Source organism: Vulpes vulpes, chromosome 9 (assembly GCF_048418805.1).
Source record: "Vulpes vulpes isolate BD-2025 chromosome 9, VulVul3, whole genome shotgun sequence".
Classification (NCBI taxonomy): domain Eukaryota; kingdom Metazoa; phylum Chordata; class Mammalia; order Carnivora; family Canidae; genus Vulpes; species Vulpes vulpes.
This window is the reverse complement of record NC_132788.1, coordinates 84,182,768-84,200,976: the sequence shown is the minus strand read 5'-3', so window position 1 is coordinate 84,200,976 and position 18,209 is coordinate 84,182,768. Positions and strand designations below refer to the sequence as shown.

The 18,209-nt window shown below is 41.6% G+C and overlaps 1 protein-coding gene across 1 annotated transcript in view; it reads right to left on the bottom strand.

Annotated features, from left to right (window-relative positions):
- The window catches only part of FHIT (fragile histidine triad diadenosine triphosphatase), a 980,189-nt gene that overhangs the window by 19,232 nt on the left and 942,748 nt on the right, over window positions 1–18,209 (bottom strand). The window contains exon 6 of the mRNA XM_072720552.1: window positions 6,291–6,400. Coding sequence (XP_072576653.1) covers window positions 6,299–6,400 — 102 coding nt within the window. The 3' untranslated portion in view covers window positions 6,291–6,298. The remainder of the gene's footprint in view (window positions 1–6,290; window positions 6,401–18,209) is intronic.

The window sequence follows — 18,209 nt, the reverse complement described above, 5'->3', positions numbered from 1 at the left end:
GACTTGATTATTTCTAAAGTTGCTATGATTCTATGGTTTCTCATTCCCAATTTGAACCATACAGACTTGATTTATATTTAATCCAAAACAGAGTCTTTAATTCCTTGCTACTGAAATCTGGTTCTATAAAGGTAGTTTACACAGAATAAGAGGAGAGGTAGCACAGTGCGGTAGAGATAAGAACTGCAGAGGAAGGGAAAAGCAAACCAAAATCTCTTTTCCAGCTGTGTTTAAAATGATGGATTTTTTTTTTGTAAAGAACTTTGAATATATTAAAGACTAGAGTGTCATTAGCCTTAAACAAAGAATCTTCTCTTGTACTTCTATGCTTAAGAAAAATTTTTATCGTATCAATTTGGTGATGAGTGTTGGCAAACACTTTCATTGGTATTGGTGATACTTCCACATGGGGATTGCCTAGTGGTTTTACGATTGAACCAGTCAAGAAGTCAAAGTTAAAACCCTCCTCTCCCCTGAGAAAACATGAGAACACTACGATTTGCTCCCTCGGCCTTTCTCATCAGAGGCTGCTATGCTGAGAACAAACCCTCTCTGCTGAAGGATAAGAAATTTGTTTTCATCTTCATGTTTTAAAAGGTACAATTCAGTGACCAGAACATGTGCTAAATAAGCAAACCTGTCCTTTCTCGTCTACCTCGACTGTCCATGATTATGATATAAGTGTGGTCCAGTGGCTGGAATTATGGTGATTTTTCAAAGATGCCAGTGTCAAAATTTTGCCTTGACAGTATATCTGTAACTACTAATAATGCTGTTTTGGGCTGACTCAGTTGCTTTGAAATTGCACGGCTCTGTTATGAGTAAATGAGAGGCAACCAATTATCTATAAAATAACGGCATGCACAGAGGAGAGTTTGATGAATTACAAATGAACTCTGCTGACACAACAGGGTGTGGAAACCTGCCCTGCTCTGACTTTCTATCCAAGTTAGTTAGGGGAGATGCTTGCATCCTTTACAAACAATTTGGCCCCCCACCATGGTGTGGGAGTGGGGACAGGGAGACAGTAAAACCTTCCCTCACTGGGACACACATCATTGCTTTAAAATTAAGTAGAAAACTTGGGGTGCCTGGGTGACTCAGTCAGTTAAGCATCTGTCTTTGGCTCAGGTTGTGATTCCAGGGTCCTGGGATCAAGCTTCACATCGAGCTCCCTGCTCATTAGGGAGCCTACTTCTCCCTCTCTCTCTGTGGCTCCCCTTGCTTATGCTTGCTCTCTCTCTCTCTCTCTCTCTCTGTCAAATAAATGAAAAAAATCTTTTTTAAAAAGAATGTTTTTAGAATTAAGTAGGAAACTCAACATGGGTGTGTAGAGGCAGCAGGCCCAAGTGTTAAATACCTTAATGAAGAATTACTATGTTCCAGGGAAGATGCACAGTTAGATAAGGGATACAGATGCACTGTCCTCTGATGTGGGATTCAGAGCACACATTAAAAGAGCCATCGCAAAGCTGCATCTCAGAACTCAGCCCAGTGAGTGGAGAGCCAAGGCATAAATTCACCTAAGCAGAAGGCAGATGTTGAATCCTGGAACCAAAGGATTTCTATCCTCATCAGAGATCTGTCAGGTAGAGGGAGCTCCATTCAGCCACCCTTGGACTGTTGGCTCAGCCTCTGCCTGGTGAAAGCAGTGCCTTTTTTTCCCACTATGGCTTAAGAAATTCAAAGTCATTTTCTACTAGAGAAAGAATACGGAGGGTAGTCAAAACACCAAAACATCCTGCAGGGTTACATGGGAGGATGAAGAGAATCCTGTACAACTACTCGAATGTTGATGCGCTGATGGCTTCAAGAGACTGAAAGAACAGTTCATAGTTTTGAGATGTTTATCTCTGCGGTCCTATGGCAGTCTTATGCTGAGGATTAATGTGGTTTTATACACAAAGAAGATACAGGAGTTTCTACTTACTGAGAGGTTGCTAGGGATTTCCATACCAAACATTCAGCAAAGAGCAAGTTTTTTTATCTATTACAGACCATTTCGTTTACTGGACATATCTGGGTATAGGTTTCCATATTCTTCTCTTCAATACACTGGTTTTTAAGGTAGGCTAATGGCAAACAAGGTGTCAAGGCCGAGCCCTAGGAGTTGACCCCTAGGAGATGCAGTGATTTCAAACAGATGCAGGCAGCCTAGAGACTGAGCATGCCGGTGGGACGCAGTGAGGCATAAGGTGGGGCTTCCTGCCCAGTGTTCTCCAGCCAGGTACAGGACACTAGCCTCTTATCCCTAGGAAAGCTGACTCTGGTTCCCTCCCAGTGCCGTATCTTCTTCATATACCTAGTAAGAGACATAGGGAACACTGGCTTAGAGGGTTGCAACAGGCCTGGAGTCAGCTTGCTCTGGGTTCTAATTCTGACCTCTACTGCTTTTTTCCAAAGACACAAATCATTTGTTTAAGATAATCTTAGGTTATTTTCATTGAATCTCACTATAACTTATTCTCTTTTAATCCTTCTCAATAGGTCAGATAGAGAGTTTGTTTAGTACTGGAATCGAATGCCTCTGTAACAGTGGCTAGCGTCTCTTTCTTTTTCTTTCTTTCTTTCTTTCTTTTTCTTCTTTCTTTTTCCTTTTCTTCTTTCTTTCTTTCTTTCTTTCTTTTCTTCTTTTCTTCTTTTTTCTTTCTCTCTTTTCTTTTCTTTTCTCCTTCCTTCCTTCCTTCCTTCCTTCCTTCCTTCCTTCCTTCCTTTCTTTTTACAAAGAGAGAATGAATCTCTGTCCCAATAGTTTCAGGCGAGCAACTGTGCCAAGCTGGAATTCACCACATTGTTTTTCTTTCATATTTATTTGTATCCTTAACTTGTAATTACAAGTAATACTCATTTTTCACTGAAGTTAAGATATAAAGTTTAAAACATGAATCAGGTAAATAATGAGCACACAAAGATGAAAAAAAGCATGATGAAATGGGAATGAGAGTGATTTGGGAAACACTGTACTTGCCCAAGGTCATATTACTTAGGCACTTGGTCATTTGGTAGAGTAAAGAGGGCAGGCAGCCAAGGTAGGAATTAGCTTGGTCTGGAATAACTTGCAAGCAGAACCATGTCAGTTGGTGCAAGTTCAGCCCCATTTTGGTTCCTGCTGTCTGGCTGCAGTGTGGCTGGGGAGGCAGATGCCAGAGTAGGTGGCATTAACAAGGCTGGCAGTAAGTCCAGGAGGGAAGAGACATAAGTCTTCACAGTGGAATCAGGCAGGCAAGCAGAGCAGGTGAAGATGTTAAGGAGAATATTTGGAAGGTGCAAAGGTAGTTGGGATGAAATGGCAATGCTGGCTGGAAAAGCGAGCTCTTTTAGCAAGTTGGGCTGTACAGACACTAAGAGAATGGTCTTTGGGGTTTGACTGGGTTCTATATCAGCTCCATCACCCGCAGCTATTTACCTTGGAATAACATAATGCCACTGAGTCCTGGTTTTCTCATCATCTGCAAGACGTGACTATAGAACCCGTGTCTTAGAAATTTGGTAATGCTGGCTATTATTATCAATTCCAGGGCTACAGTGTCTCTACCTTTGCACATGTTGTGAATTGTACAGTCTTGCTGAGTGAGCAACATCGGCATCTTAGGCTCTGCCTAAGACTGACTTGCTGCTGACAGCATAATGGGGAGACCTTGGAGAGGCCAAGTGTATCTAATGTTCAGATAAACAATGAATAATTCTTTAGGTCTAGGTATACTCAAATATTGCATGATAGCTCTATCTATTTAATGAAATTTCAGAAGTTCTATGAGCCCCTTACCATTGTATAAACATTTGGTGTGTAGATGCATTTTGAAAAGGAAGGGGGGTGGGTGTCAAAGAACCAGGTGGGCCAGTTTAATGATCAAGTTTCTGGTAAAGAATGTTCCCTTTCCCCTTTGTCTCTAAAGGGGGGGGGGGGATATATATAGTCCCTTTACCGATATCTTTATTTATTTATTTTTAGAGAGGGAGTGGGAGAGAGAATCTCAAAAATCTCAAACCCCACTGAGCACATGGCCTCCCTCAGGGCTCAATCTCAAAATCCTGAGATCAGGACCAGAGCCAAAACCAAGAGTCTGACACTTCACTGACTGTGCCACCTAGGTGCCCCTTTGGTCCCTTTATGCTACAAAGCTGTGGATGCTCTTGGTGAAATCCTAGAACCCTACAGGTAAGTTCCTCCCCTCCAAGTTACTAGCTATGCTATTTGGCAACCCACATCATCCCTCCTTTTCTCCGTTCCCACATCTGACTGCTGGGAAAACTGAAGGTGATTTGTTTGGTTCATAACCAAAGACCTTTAAGGAGATATTAATGATAGTTAATTATTAAAAAAAATAAGCACTGTGGCAATAGCTCATACAGCAAGTTGGGATACCTATCCTTTTGGCAGGATTTACAAAATCAGTTGATTCACCCTAGGCTTCAAGGCAGGACAGAAGCAAAAACTGGCAAAGCAAAGCATACAAGAAACTTGGGTAGTAAGTTTAAATCCTCTTCAGATGCCTAGAAAATGTATTCTATCACAGAGTCCTATAATTCAGCAAGCCTCAGGAAAAGCCTAAAGCTTTCTTGCCTCTATTTGAAACAGCCTGGTAAGTTGAGTCTGAGAAACAGTGACTCCATTTGAATGGAACATTCTAAAATGACATAGTGGCTTTCATAAGAGGAATAGAAAGAGGTCTGCAGTCATGCCTGTAGGTCTGTGTTCTTAGGCAGACTAACTTGATCCAGAGGAAGGAAGGAAGGAAAAGGAGGAGGGAGGGAGAAAGGGAGAGAGGAAAGAAGGAGAGAAATGAGAAGGTGAACAGTGGAAAAGGTTCAGAATAAATGATCAAAGACAGCATCTGCTAGCACCACACTATCCTTTCTGGCAACTGAATGCAAAGCTGACAAACTAATGACATCCTCCAATGTCATTCTCCAATGAAATAAGCGTTCTAGAAAGCACGTGCCTGAGCACTACGACACACTGAACAATAATGGGGGATGGGTAGTTGATACTGGGTCTTTAAGTAATTAGAATACTTTAAAAAGGAGGCTGGAGAGAGAATGCCCAAGAAATGCAAAGGTATTAAAAACTAACTAAAAAAGATTTCTATTTCAAAGTGAAAACAATACAATGAATGTGTTTTCTCCTAAAAATCATGATCACTAAGTGGCAGATATAATTTTATATAATTCAATTGCTACCAGTATTCACTAATTGGGGTTTTAATTTTGTCTGATCTACTTTAGTAGCTTTTAATATAAACACAAGACTACATGAAGCAGGCAATTCCAAAAAGGAAAAATAAATTATTCAGGGGAGAGGTGCTTTATCCAAGGTCCATGAAAGGAGGTTTATTAAAATGCAGGATACACGGTATTTTTTAGTCCAGGAATGCCCCCATTTTTCATGGCAACCCCATTTATTTGAACATTTCAGAAGATCCATGAGCCCCTGGACATTGTATAAAAATTTGGTGTGTACACACATTTTGAAGAAGGAGACTGGCTATAGCTTTCTACCAGAACCTTAAATCTGTGATCTCTCAACAGTTAAGTAGTCACTAATGCAAAGAAATAGTTGTATCATGTCTGATCTTTCTCTGTGCCTCTGAGCTTCCCAGTAGCCAAAACTAGAGGGAAACACAAAGCCATCCAGGTGGCTCAGTCAGTTGAGTGTCTGACTCTTGATTTTGGCTCAGGTTATGATCTTAGGGTTATGAGACTGAGCCCTGCATCAGGCTCTGTGCAGTCTTCCCTAGATTCTCTCTGTCCCTCTCTCTCTGCCTCTCCCCTTCCTCTCTTCAACCAACTAACCAATCCATCAATCTTTAAAAAAAAAAAAAAAAGGCCATTTACCAAAGAGATAAGAAGAGACACAAGTAGAAGGCAGGCTGATCTGGTCATGAGGTGGTGAGCTGGCTCACAGCACCTTGCAGACTAAGGTGGGAATTTGACACTTGATCTCTTGAAGGGTTTTGGCTTTTTAAATGGTCAGGTTTGCATTGCAAACTATCTTGGGCTGCTTGGTGAGGTTGGATTGGAGGAAGGCGGGACAGCAGGACACTGACTTGAGGTAGTCAGGGGGAGGGGGTTGGAAGGAAGTAAAGAGACAGAAGGGTCATATGGAAGGTGGCAGGGAGGCAGAGGATACCCAGAGGTAAGAATCCGTGTCTCAAGAGTCAGAGTTTTCTCCATTCTGGCTTTTGTCTTTTGAACCCTCCTGCATTTGCTTGTCAGTGTACCCTCCCTGGGCAAAGAGCTTCCTTGTAAAGCCCCATGGAAGGTGTGAGTGATGATGAAGTGCCCAGTACCTGTAAAGTCACTGAAAGTAGGCCCGCAGGGCTGAGGCTTCTGCTGCCATTTCCTCCTCGGATCTCCACAAGGTCGGGGAGTCTTCCTCTTCCTTGTCATGCTTCTGGAGCTTTAGAGAAAACAATGGAAAAGGCTCATTAGTGGGTCCTTGGGATCCTGAACAAGTGTTATGGGCTGAACACAATTTGAAAATCAGAGGCTGGAAATTTGTGTCTCTTCATTGCATTGGTTGCCCAGATTTGAAAATGGGGAGGTGTCCCATAAGAATCACATTTCCAGCTTTTCTAATAAAATTACCAGATTAGACTATCCTGTGGCCTGTTTCATGCTTTGTCTTGTCTGCAGAGGCTGTGAGTGGGAGTCAGACTGGGGAGCATCTTCCCATTTTCCGTAATCTCCACCGCTCTCTAATCTTATGCTCCGCTGGCATCATTCATTTATTTTACTCATTGGATACTAAAGGCATGGGTTTGCTGCCTACCCATGATCATTCCTCCAAGTTGGCCTGTGGTTTACCTACTATTTTCTTTGGCTTAGTCTCTCTTATATGAGCTCTGAGCAGTTTTGTTCAGTGAGCCAAAATAGCCCATGCAAATCTGTGATAATAATACAAGAGCCATGAGTACTGAGTAGGAAATAAGAGCATATCCATTAAAAGGGGGCTAAGTAGGCAAATGGTTAAAAAAAAATTAAGAAACATCAAAAAATTAACAATTGCTCTAAGTCAACCGAATCATTTAAAAATTTTCAAATACATTTATTTTTTAAAGCATCTTATATATGTCTCAGATTTAGATAGAGAGTAAATAAAATTTCAATTCTATCAGAGAGAGGGTGTTCTTAGAACATTTCATTAGAAGAGCTCAATTTTCCCCCTTAATCTCCTGTTGCAATTCAGTTTTATTAACTAGATTTGTTATTCCTGTGTGGGGCTTTATCTACTGTAAAATGCTAAAGGTATAAATTCATAGGATGCGCAGTGTACTGTTTTGTAAGTCATTGGAAGAGATTGAGGTAAATGATTTAACAGCATCAATGATGGCTGGTATTTATGATATGAATGGGTAGTTTCTTTCATGTGTGTTATTCCATCCCGAATCATTTCATTGAATCTGTACCATAATCCATACACAAGGCAGACACTACTTAGCTCCATTTTAACAAGGAGGAAATTGAGATCTGAGGATGTTCATTTGCTTGTCAAAGATCATCCAGCTAGACAGTGGCAGAATTGTTCCCAATGATATCTGCCTTTTTATCTATCCTGGAGAAACTGCCATGCCACCAAAGAATGGCCAGCTCCACCCACCAGGTGCATTCCCCTAAAAAGGCAGATCCTTGAAAAGGATCTTGCTGCCTCAGCAAAAAGTCTCTCTACTACCATAGTGGAGTTTCCTATCTCAGGCCCAAATTACTGTAAATCTAACCCAGAGACGTCCCATGCCCCTCACCCTCCACCTCTGTGGCCCTTTGCAGCAGATGGAGAAATTTCACCAGTGGTTTAGAACGAACTTTGACACACAAGGCAAAACAGTGCATAGCCTGGCTCTCCAGCTGGCCTGTATTTCCACTTGGGGGAAGTTTGAGCCTAAATGAGGTTCATCAGCATATAACTGGGCCACAAATCTGTTGATGAGGGTCATGGATCTTCCGTTCAGAATTTGGCTGCCAGCGCTCTGGTTTTACATTTTGCCACATAGATTTAATTCTCCTTAGTGGAAGAAAACCACATTAAGAAGTCATTTCCTTCCTTGCGGAGGCAGATATGACGCAACTGCTACAGGCGAGGCAAACGGGATTGCTATTTTTCTACTCAAGAACTAATTTTCATTTTGATACTAGCTTTAGGTCTGTTATAAATCCATCTTGTAACAATTCAATAGGATGACAAAGAACAATATATACAGCCCAGAAAATATAGCCTTCCCCACTTCTGGTGCTGCCATTGAAAAGACACAGAAATCAAGCATTAAGTGGCTTCATCACCACAGATCATACCAGATGAATTGAAATAATTTAGAGCCTGTGAACGTTAATGCCTCCCTGGTTATTAGGCGACCGTCTGTTATTGTCATATGCCTTACAGATGGCAACGTTGTGTCGACACTTCGAAGTTGTTTATGCGAGGTAGGAAATAAATAAAACAAAAACTAATCATATTTGCAAAGCTCTGTTGTATATGGTTTTTAAAACGTAGAGGTTTCCCTCCTAAAGTCCCATATGGAAGCATGTGGCTTCCTTTTAGAACAGCAGTGTTCAGTGCTGGCTGCCCACTGGAATCACCTGCAGAACTTAAAAAAAATACTATTGCCTGGGTCAACCCAGGGATCCTGATTTAATTTGTCTGGGGACAGCCTGCATTTGGCATTTTTTTCCAAACTTCTCACCTAATTCTAAGGTACACTTATGGTTGAGAAGCACTGAGTTTGGGAGAAATGCATATGTGTATGGGTAGAACCCGTGTATATACAGAAATAAAACATTTTCCTGTAAACCCATTGCTTGTCACTCTATCAACAGAATAGATAGAGTGCTTTGCAAACTCTGCTCTAGAACTGCTTTCCTTCGATTCTCATTCTCTCCAAGAGGTGTGTGGACCATGGGGCTTGTCCCAGCAACTCTAGGTTGCTTGTCTAGTTCAGGAGCCTTTGAATGAATTTTCAGTGTCTGCAGAAATAGGGAGCCCAGGAACCATCCTGATGAACAAGACTTGTGTTTTAGAAGAGCCCCCAGGTTACTTGAAAATTAAGCATGCTATAGTTTGGAGTAAATTTCTGCTTCCCTGAGGCAAACCAAGAACCTGGTAGCTGCAAGCCATCACAGGCTAGCAGAGATCAACTCTAATGACCTCAAACAACAGTTTATCCAGCGGGTACTACATGCCTTGAGGAAGCTTTAATGGCGGGGGAGTTCACTTCAGATGAACCTTCCAGATTAACTTAGGCTGTCCCCAGGAAAGGCAATGACTACTTATTAATGTAAAAGATATTTATTCTGTCCCTGCAATGCTAGGGGCTGGCCCTGGCACTAGAACACTGAAACAGGCCCTTTATCCGTCTTCAGGGGGTTTCCAGGTAGGGAGAGTAGACACCAAATGGTTAATTATGAACGAGAGGGGCATCTCCAAATGATAGGGCTGCTGCTAGGAAGGCATGACCTAGTTCGAAAGGCTTTTGAGAATCAGTTTAGTTTGGTAAAGAAACAGAGTGCTATAATAAAGAATGATGGGGAAGAGGGAGTTATCTAAGGAACATCGAGCAATATCTCTCCAAGAAGATGAGATTAGGGCCAGACTTTGACAATGAGAGATGCAAATTCCTTAACTCTTTGTGCCTTAGTTTTTCCCTCTGTAAAAAAGGGGCAGTGAGAGTTGTGAGTAGTTATGTGCATGGCACATAGTAGTAGTAACAGCAACAGCAAATATTACCACTGACTACTTTTAATTACTAGGCTAGATATACTGTCCCCCCCCCCCCCCCGACAGTGACCACTGACCAGCCCAGTGATGTTATATCCAGGAGTAGAAGTGCCTTTCCTATCTTCATGGTTCCCCAATGACATGTGTCTTTTGGACCTTAAATATCCTGTAAAAGTATTAAGAGCTGTGGTCAAAATTCAGGCCCATATCAGCAAATCTACTGACACATTCAGTCGAAGGAGGAAATTTAGCCCCTCCAGCTCTAAAATGACTTACAATAATCCCCTAACAAGCAGGGTTGTTGCAAGCAGTGAAAAAGGTATTAATGGAGGCTTCTCACAGGTAAAAGTCAAGGTTCTAGAGTACAAAAGCATGTGGTAATGGTCAAATACAGTCAAAATTACCATAGGAGCGTGGCTGCTAGAGTTGGCAAATAAAAATACTAAAACAAATGAAATCAGTTTGTTTCATTTATCTCATGAAGTATCTGGGACATATTCTTACTAAAAAGTATTATTTCTTTATCTGCAATTCAAACTTAAATGGGCTTTTTCCTGTATTTTATCTGGTAACTCAGTCCAGGAGACCTCTTTGAAAAAGCCCACACCAAGTACTTGGGTTATTCCCACACCTGCTGAGCTGTGAAATTCTGGAAAAGATACAAGCTGTCCAAAGGATGAACAAATTCAAGGCCAGCGTTTGGTGCACTCTAAGGCTTATTACTGCATGAAACAAAGAATAAATCACCAGTTCTCTTCAAATCTCCTAGCTATCACTTCTCAAGTGCACACTTTTTCACATCTCTGAAATCAAAGTGTGTTCCACTATCAATGGTGTGTCATGATTTAATTGGCGGTGTTTTTCTTTGTTAGTAGTACATAAAAGAACAGTTCTTCTAGGTAACTATCTGGGATTCAGCACACTGCAATGCTCCATCTTTCCTCCTGATAATTACATCACATAAGTTAAATGGCCATGAAAATGCTCAGCACCACAGCACATTCCTCTCCTCCTCTCTATGCAACAGTGAAACTTTGGAACAGTTGACACTGTTTTCACAGGTACTTGGTTCTTTAGAGGAAAGTGCTCACCAAAGTAACAAAGTTTGCAAAAATTTGAACCAAAAAGTCTTTATTCACATTCAACAGAGTGAAGTCTGTGATGGTTCCTGGAAGAGTATTCCATTTCTATATAGCTTTGAAAAGAGATTAAAAAAATGTATCTGCAGTCATTCCACTTTATCTGCCTGAAATGATTTTGGGGAAGGTAGTGTTAACAGGATTTCTGACTGAAGTACTGATATGCGTCGATTTTGACATTCCGCTCCTTCCTGGGCATTGAGCGTGCTATCAGGAGGTATGTGGGGTAAAGATTAATTCCCTGATGTAATGCTCAAACTGCCTTGGCTATTGACTTTTTTATAGCTCTGTAATGGAATACAGTAGGAAGAATGATTCACAATAATTTAAATGTTTTTCAGAATTTGGAACTAACCTGTAGTAAAATGCCAAACGGTCTTCCAAGGGTGGGGGTAGGGGGAGAGAAACAATTTAATACCACTTCTTAAAGAAGCAAGTGGCTGAATATAAACTTGGGTGTTGTTATAAAGTACATTAATATATTTCATTGTTATTAGTTTTGTAAAACAACACAAAGAGCAGACAGCTTAAACTATTTCTTATGGGTTGATGGCTTTGTTGAGACAGGTGTTTATATAAAATCTTGAAAGGGAAATAATATCCAGGAATAGAGAAGTAAATCCATAATATATATATATGATTCTCTGCCTCTACTTTCAATTTACCCAACAAGCATTTGTTGATCTTATGATATATTCCAGGCACTGTTCTAGGTCTTATGATAGCGATAAAGATGAATAAATCAGAAATCTGTGCCTTCTGAAGGCTCACCACCTGACAGGGCAAACAGATTTATACATATGTAATTTAATCCAAGTCTGGCATAAGGACTGGGCTGGGCTAGAAGTTCTATCATAGCACTCTCAAAATATCTGAGGGAGAGAGTAATTTTTCCCAGGATGGGGTCTTGGGTTGATTTTACAAAATTAGGATTTGCCCTAGGCTTAAAAGATGGTGGTGGGATTTTAAGGACAAGGGTATTCTAGGCAATGGGAACAGCTTCAGCAGACACATGATGTGTGTGCCAGCTCTCCTGCAATTTGTGCCATGGCTGGCTTCACCAACTGCTTGCATCCCTCTTTCCCGAGGAGTCCTGACGTGGGTAAGCCTGGCCATCTATCAGAGGGGTCAAGAGAACTGAAATTTACTTGCCATTTTAAGAAGTCTTAACATTTCATTTTTTAAATATGGGGTAGACATTTCAATGACCCAGAGATGGCCTCTAGTCTATGACTCAAAGCCATGAACAGCTCTGAATCCTACTGAGAGAGAGTCATTCCACTTTCAGTCTTGCCCTAGTCCTTCTGAGCAATCGCAAAGAAAGGACTAGCATCTCCTTAACATGGTACCAACATGACCTTCAACAGAACCAGGGGAGCCATCCAGACTCTAGCTAGAATTTAATAAGCTTGTTTTGTTGAGAGTTGAGATCATATTTATTTTGAGAGTTATCTCCCATTTATGATGTCATCTCAAGGTTCCTGTTAAAGTAAATTTATTTAAGGTAAAGAGTCAATTTTGAAAATAGATGAAGTATGACAGTATCAGAAATATAGCATTAAGCCTGGCATGAACCTTGAAAGATGGTCCAGAGGTGGGAAGTTCAGTGAGGTGAGGGAAGTCACTGAAAATGTGAGGCTAAAGTGTGGGCTTTCTAGAATGTGGATGTGATTGTTTCTATTGGGCTGAACTAGAAAAGGTTTCAGAATTTGTTAGTTTTAACAGAATTTGAAAGTCAAAATGATTTAACAGTATAATAGCTCTGAAGAACAACCAGTGTATCATGATCTGTAGGGACGGTAGAGTGGTAGGGAGGAGGATTGGGAGGAAGACCTCCCCAAAGAAGTTCTGCTTAAGCTGAGGTGTGAACAATGGCTAGAAATCTCTTAAGCAAAGAGGAAAGAAAAAGGATATTTCACACAGAGGGAGCAGAAGTGCAGAGCATTGAGGAAAAAGGAGTCTTGGTTGAGTAACTGACTAGAAAAGGAAGGGACATGGTGGATCATTTGCAGCCTGTGGGGATGGCTGAGAAATGTGGATTTTATTTTTGGTGCAAAGAAGACATTAAAGGGTTCGAAGCGGGGAAGTTAAAAGCTTAGAATAATTTTTTTTTTTTTTTTTTTTTTTTTTGTAGAGCATCCTGGCTGGAGAATGAGTTAGAGATTCTGGCTCCTGCAGCAGCCAGACCAGAAATGATGGGAGCTGGGCAGGCATAGGCTTGGACGAAGGGGGGCCCTCGGGATGAAGGGGAGCTCAGCTGCTACAGACGCTAGTGTAGTGGTGACTTAGTGGCTATATGTGCAGTTAGAGACTGGGGCTCAGTGCCTCCCCAAGGTAGGCAGACCTTTCCCAGACAGCTTCCTTCTGGGCCCTTTGTAGAGCGCACACGGATGCCGGCTCCTCTGCTTACGGCTGCTCCAAAACAGGACAGTATGAAAATCACCACCATCCTGCCCAGTATGTACCTCTCTTCAGACACACGCTTCCCAAACCCCCCAAGAAGACTTCCTGGACCATTTAGATAGAATTGGGTTATATTTCATGACTGGATGTTGTCTCGCTCTGTCCCAAACACACAGCCAGCATCCTTTGAGCACACATTTCCTCCCCCAAACACCAAACACCTCTTCTCTACATGCTGGTTATTGAGCACATGGTCACTCACTTAGGCCTTTCTTGGTGTCCGAATGAATCACCTCTTGCTTTCATTTGATACAAAATAATAAGTCTGTGCCACCAACCTTGGGCAGCCACTTGTGTTATCTTAGAACCCCGAGGTTCTTCAGATATTACTTGATGCAAAAATATGTTAACTGCCTCCCTACTTACTCTCTATGTGAGCTGGAACTCTAGACTGATGGCTACATTGTGAGACCTTTAAGTGAAAACAAATGACCTCTAGTGCCTTGTTCACTGTGAAATTTCTAAAGCCTAGTTTATAGCCTGTATGGAGAGAAATCCAGGTAATCAACAGTGCATTCATCATTTGATTAGTTGCCCAAGCTTTGGCTTAAGCCTAACTTGCTTGAGTTAAAGCAAAAGTTTTTTTGTGCGTGTGTGTATGCTGCCAATGAGGCCAAAATGCTGAAATAAGCTCTTATATTAATTAATGGCATCCTACTTTCAAGGAGTATAGAGTGTTGATGTTTAAGAATTTGTAACCCCCAAAAGTATTTATTAACTAGAAAATCACAGCGCTGGAAAATAATTATGCCAAACCACTGTACTATAACAGAACCCAATTGCTTATCCAATTATACATTAAAGTATCACATTGTCAAGCCAATTGCCAAAGCAGCAAATGAGACTTTACCAGCGTCACAATTTGGACCAGCTATTACTCAATTGGCTGTACTGTGAATGGTCTTCGGAGTATCCCAGGCATCCTATAAAACCTGTACAAACCAGGTGGACAGTCAGGTTTGGTGGAGTACATGCCTGCTCTCATAAAATTGCTTTCATGTGTTAGGCATTGTAATCTGTAGTGTTCCATCAGAAGCTTATTAGGAGCAGTTCAACAAAGGGAGGCTTCCGTCCCTGGTCTCACGCAGTTGGTTTCAATGAAAACAACCAAGTAGTCACTTCTTGTCAGAGGACCAATCAGCAAGGCTTAATCTGAAATGTGTATTTGAGAATGGTAACCCCAGACAGGGATTCCTGGATCTGCCATGATGCCTCCTGGCCAGCCACCATTTAGAACTTTTTCACAACATGGCATCAGGGCAGTTGAGGAACCAGGCTCAAGAACTGGATCGTGGGATCCCTGGGTGGCGCAGCGGTTTGGCGCCTGCCTTTGGCCCAGGGCACGATCCTGGAGACCTGGGATCGAATCCCACATCAGGCTCCCGGTGCATGGAGCCTGCTTCTTCCTCCGCCTGTGTCTCTGCCTCTCTCTCTCTCTCTCTGTGACTGACTATCATAAAAAAAAAAAAAAAAAAAAAAAAAAGAACTGGACCGTGAGGGGCTTGCTGGGGGTGTTGAGATTGGAGTCACTACATTTGAGAATCATTAGCACAGACAGGGTAAAACACAAACTTGACTTATTTTGAGGACACCCCATGGCTAAAATCTTCCTCAGAGTGTACCACAGTGAGCCTCATGTTCCTAAGGGAGGAGAGTGATCCTCCCCAACAGTTGGGCTTAGAATTTCAGATGAAAATCCCACGATAGTAGTAGTGGTTACCAGGGCTTTGTAGAGAAATCAATTGTGCTCACCCAGCAGTTTTTGGTATTTCCATTATAATATGCCCTCAACAATTGTTAATGTGGTAGAAAGCCTCCTGTCTAGTTCTTGTGTGTCTGATAGAAATCACCAAATTACAGTAACATTCATCAATGTCTCTTTACTGCTTGCTGGGTTTGACACCCACTGTATTTTCAAGAAGCACAGTGTGTTTTAAGGGTGATTTGCCTCCCAACTTAGTGGCTGTACAAGTTCATCGTTCCCATTTTCCAGATGAAACATCGAAGTCTCCTAGACACTTGAATCACTCAACCAACATGGCTAATGAGGAACAAGAAATACAGTTTGCAGGCTCTTAGTGGACTCTTGGATCTATTCTGTAAATTCTCGGCAACTTTCCTGTGGTTAACATTTTTGAGAGCATAGGTGGTAGAGCAGCTTGGAGAAGAGGTCTACCTCCAAGCTGGGATCAGCCGAGGGAGTCTCCTCGAAGGGCACAATCTCAGGCAAGTTTTCAGTAAATAATCGCTGATCTCTGACACCTCACCCTAGGCTCCATCATATCTGAGGTTTACTGGCTTTTTAATGGGAAGGAAACTGGTGAAGCAACGGGGATTAGAGATTTCTACCAGTTTGATTTCCTTAGGCCTCCTGTTTCTAGAAACATGCTCACCGAGAAATGAAATGAAACTCTTTCTGAAAAGGAGTTTCATGATGGACCAAACTTTGGAAAAGGAAACATTTATTCAGAAAGCAATTTCCTTGGCAAGCCATGTTCCACAAGCCTTCCCCCCACCGTGTCTTGGATATTGGTGTTTGAGAGAGAGTGTTTCCCTTTATTCCCAGAGTGATGTCAAGTTTGGTACTCAGAATGAGGAAAAAGAAAAGGCAAGGGGCCAAATTCTGGTTTCTTTTGAACCTCCTGAACATTTTGTTTCATATTTGCTCCTACTACAATATGGCTTCTATTTCTAAAGGCCCTTTAAAGAATCTTTAGAAGAACAGCCCAGGCAAGAGAGCTCTCCTTGAGGAGAGTGGAACATCTGTACTGCAAGAAGCTAAGCAAACACACAACCAGAAACACGCCACCATAGACATAGCCTCAGAATCCTTCCTATTCAACATAATGTTGGAGGCAGCAACAACTAAACTCTCAAGATAAAACCCATTTGGAGAAGTTGAATAAGGGGTGTGTGGGGGTTGCACAATCCAGGTCTCCCAAGCATTGGAAGCTCATTTCTCTGCAGAACTCATTCAATTATTCAACAAATAATAGTAATATATCTACTACATTGTATTATTCTGTGCAATGGTGAGTAAGCTGGACAAGGTTTAGGGCCCTCAGGAGGCATATATTTGAGGAGAAAAGATAATTAGCAAGTAATCAAATCAGTTACTACCATTCCAGGGAATAACAGAAGTACAGTAGACCATGCAGACAGGGTAGACTGCTCTGAGGAGGTGACAAGGAGGCTGAGAGGGATCAGCAAGTGTGTCATACCCAGAAGAAGAGCTGAGGTACCTCATGGTCTGTGCCTTCCCTTTCTTTAGTGCTAGAGGCACAAGTGCTAGAAGAAGAATTGGATGACTCGGTCACATCACTCTTGTTGAGCACCTACTTCTTGCTGGGCTCCAAGGAATATTAAGTGAAGTTGCAGTAAGTCCAGACTCCATGAGCTGAAGGTGGAGAGGTGAGATGGAACAGCTAGGCCCAGCTTTGCCTCTGAGATAGGCCAATGCCACTTTGTGGCTTGACTTTTTGCCTTCTGGTCCTCTGTCCCTCCTTAATACCAGGCCCTCCTGATAGGAAATCTTTCACAGAAAAGCAAGTGAGCAGCAAGCTATTTGCACAAGTGGTTACCAGCATAGGGCAGCAAGGACACAGGCTGACCTCGCAAGCGTTCGCCATATGTTTGGCAGAGCTAAAAGAGCTACCAACACCATCTGGCCAGGTGCCTGGCACCAGGACCCACATGTTGGCAGATGAAAAATGACTAACATAAAACCTATATGCCAAGAGTATTCACCACTCCCCTGGACTGGTCATGAATTTCTTCCTTTTATAAGACAATCGTTCTGCCTCTGTTATGAAGCCACATCCCATGAAGCTGCTACACACCCACTTCAAGTAACATGCCCTCTGTTATTCACATACTCATTGACTTCTGATGGAGCTGTGCCAGTGCCCTTCAAAGCCTGGTCCTGTGAGTTGCACAAATAAATTAGAAGAAGCCAACCTTTCCCGAATGCCTTTCTTTATTTCATTTAAAAATCTTCTTTAATGAAGTCATAAAGCCTTGGATACAGCTGAAACGCTAAGCTTACCATGCGTGACAGCAGATTTTTGTCACAAAGGATTTCAAACGCCTTAAAAAAAATACTTGAAAGAAACTAAGATTTCCTTGTTATAGGCTCAACTGCTCATTTTATATACCCTATAAGTGACCATAATCCAGAAATCAGCACTGAAAACAGATGTAAGCCAACTGTAAACATATACACATACAGCTTCACCACAGTGAACACTTAAAATGCAATACTAGGCTTGTGATTATTTCGAAGCATCAGGCTAGAAAAGAGATACCTTCACCTTTTTAGGCTTCCTACTGTGCATCTAACCTCTCTCATTTATTTATTACTGAGATGCTCAAGAAGCACTGTAGAAAGAGCCAAGCCTGGGATTTATACTTATATAAATAGTATATCAATAAATATAAATTATACATGAAAATCTACACTTGACTCATATATATATATGTATATGAGTGTATAAATATAATTGAGTGTGTGTATAGCTTAATTTTAAGATATATAACTCACAACAATGTAAGTTATAACTTCATGAATGAAAAACCCATAAAAATCTTTTAAGAGTCCTAATCTTTTAATTAATCTCACCTCAGTGCTGCTCAGGGGTTTAAAGGAGTTTGGTTGCTTTTTAAAGGATAAAAGATCAAAATGATTTAAAGTAGCTTCCTACAATTTCAGGTATCTATTTAAAGTCCCAGAAAAAACTGTTTGAAAGATGCTTGTTCCAAGAATGAGGGACAAAATCTATATTTACAGTTCTCCAGTCCAAGCATCCCAGGGGCACTCATGTACTGTCTTGAGATCTTACCTGAGACAATGGGACCCTGATAAGCAGTGTCAGGAAGCCATCTGTCCTCATCCTAAATCT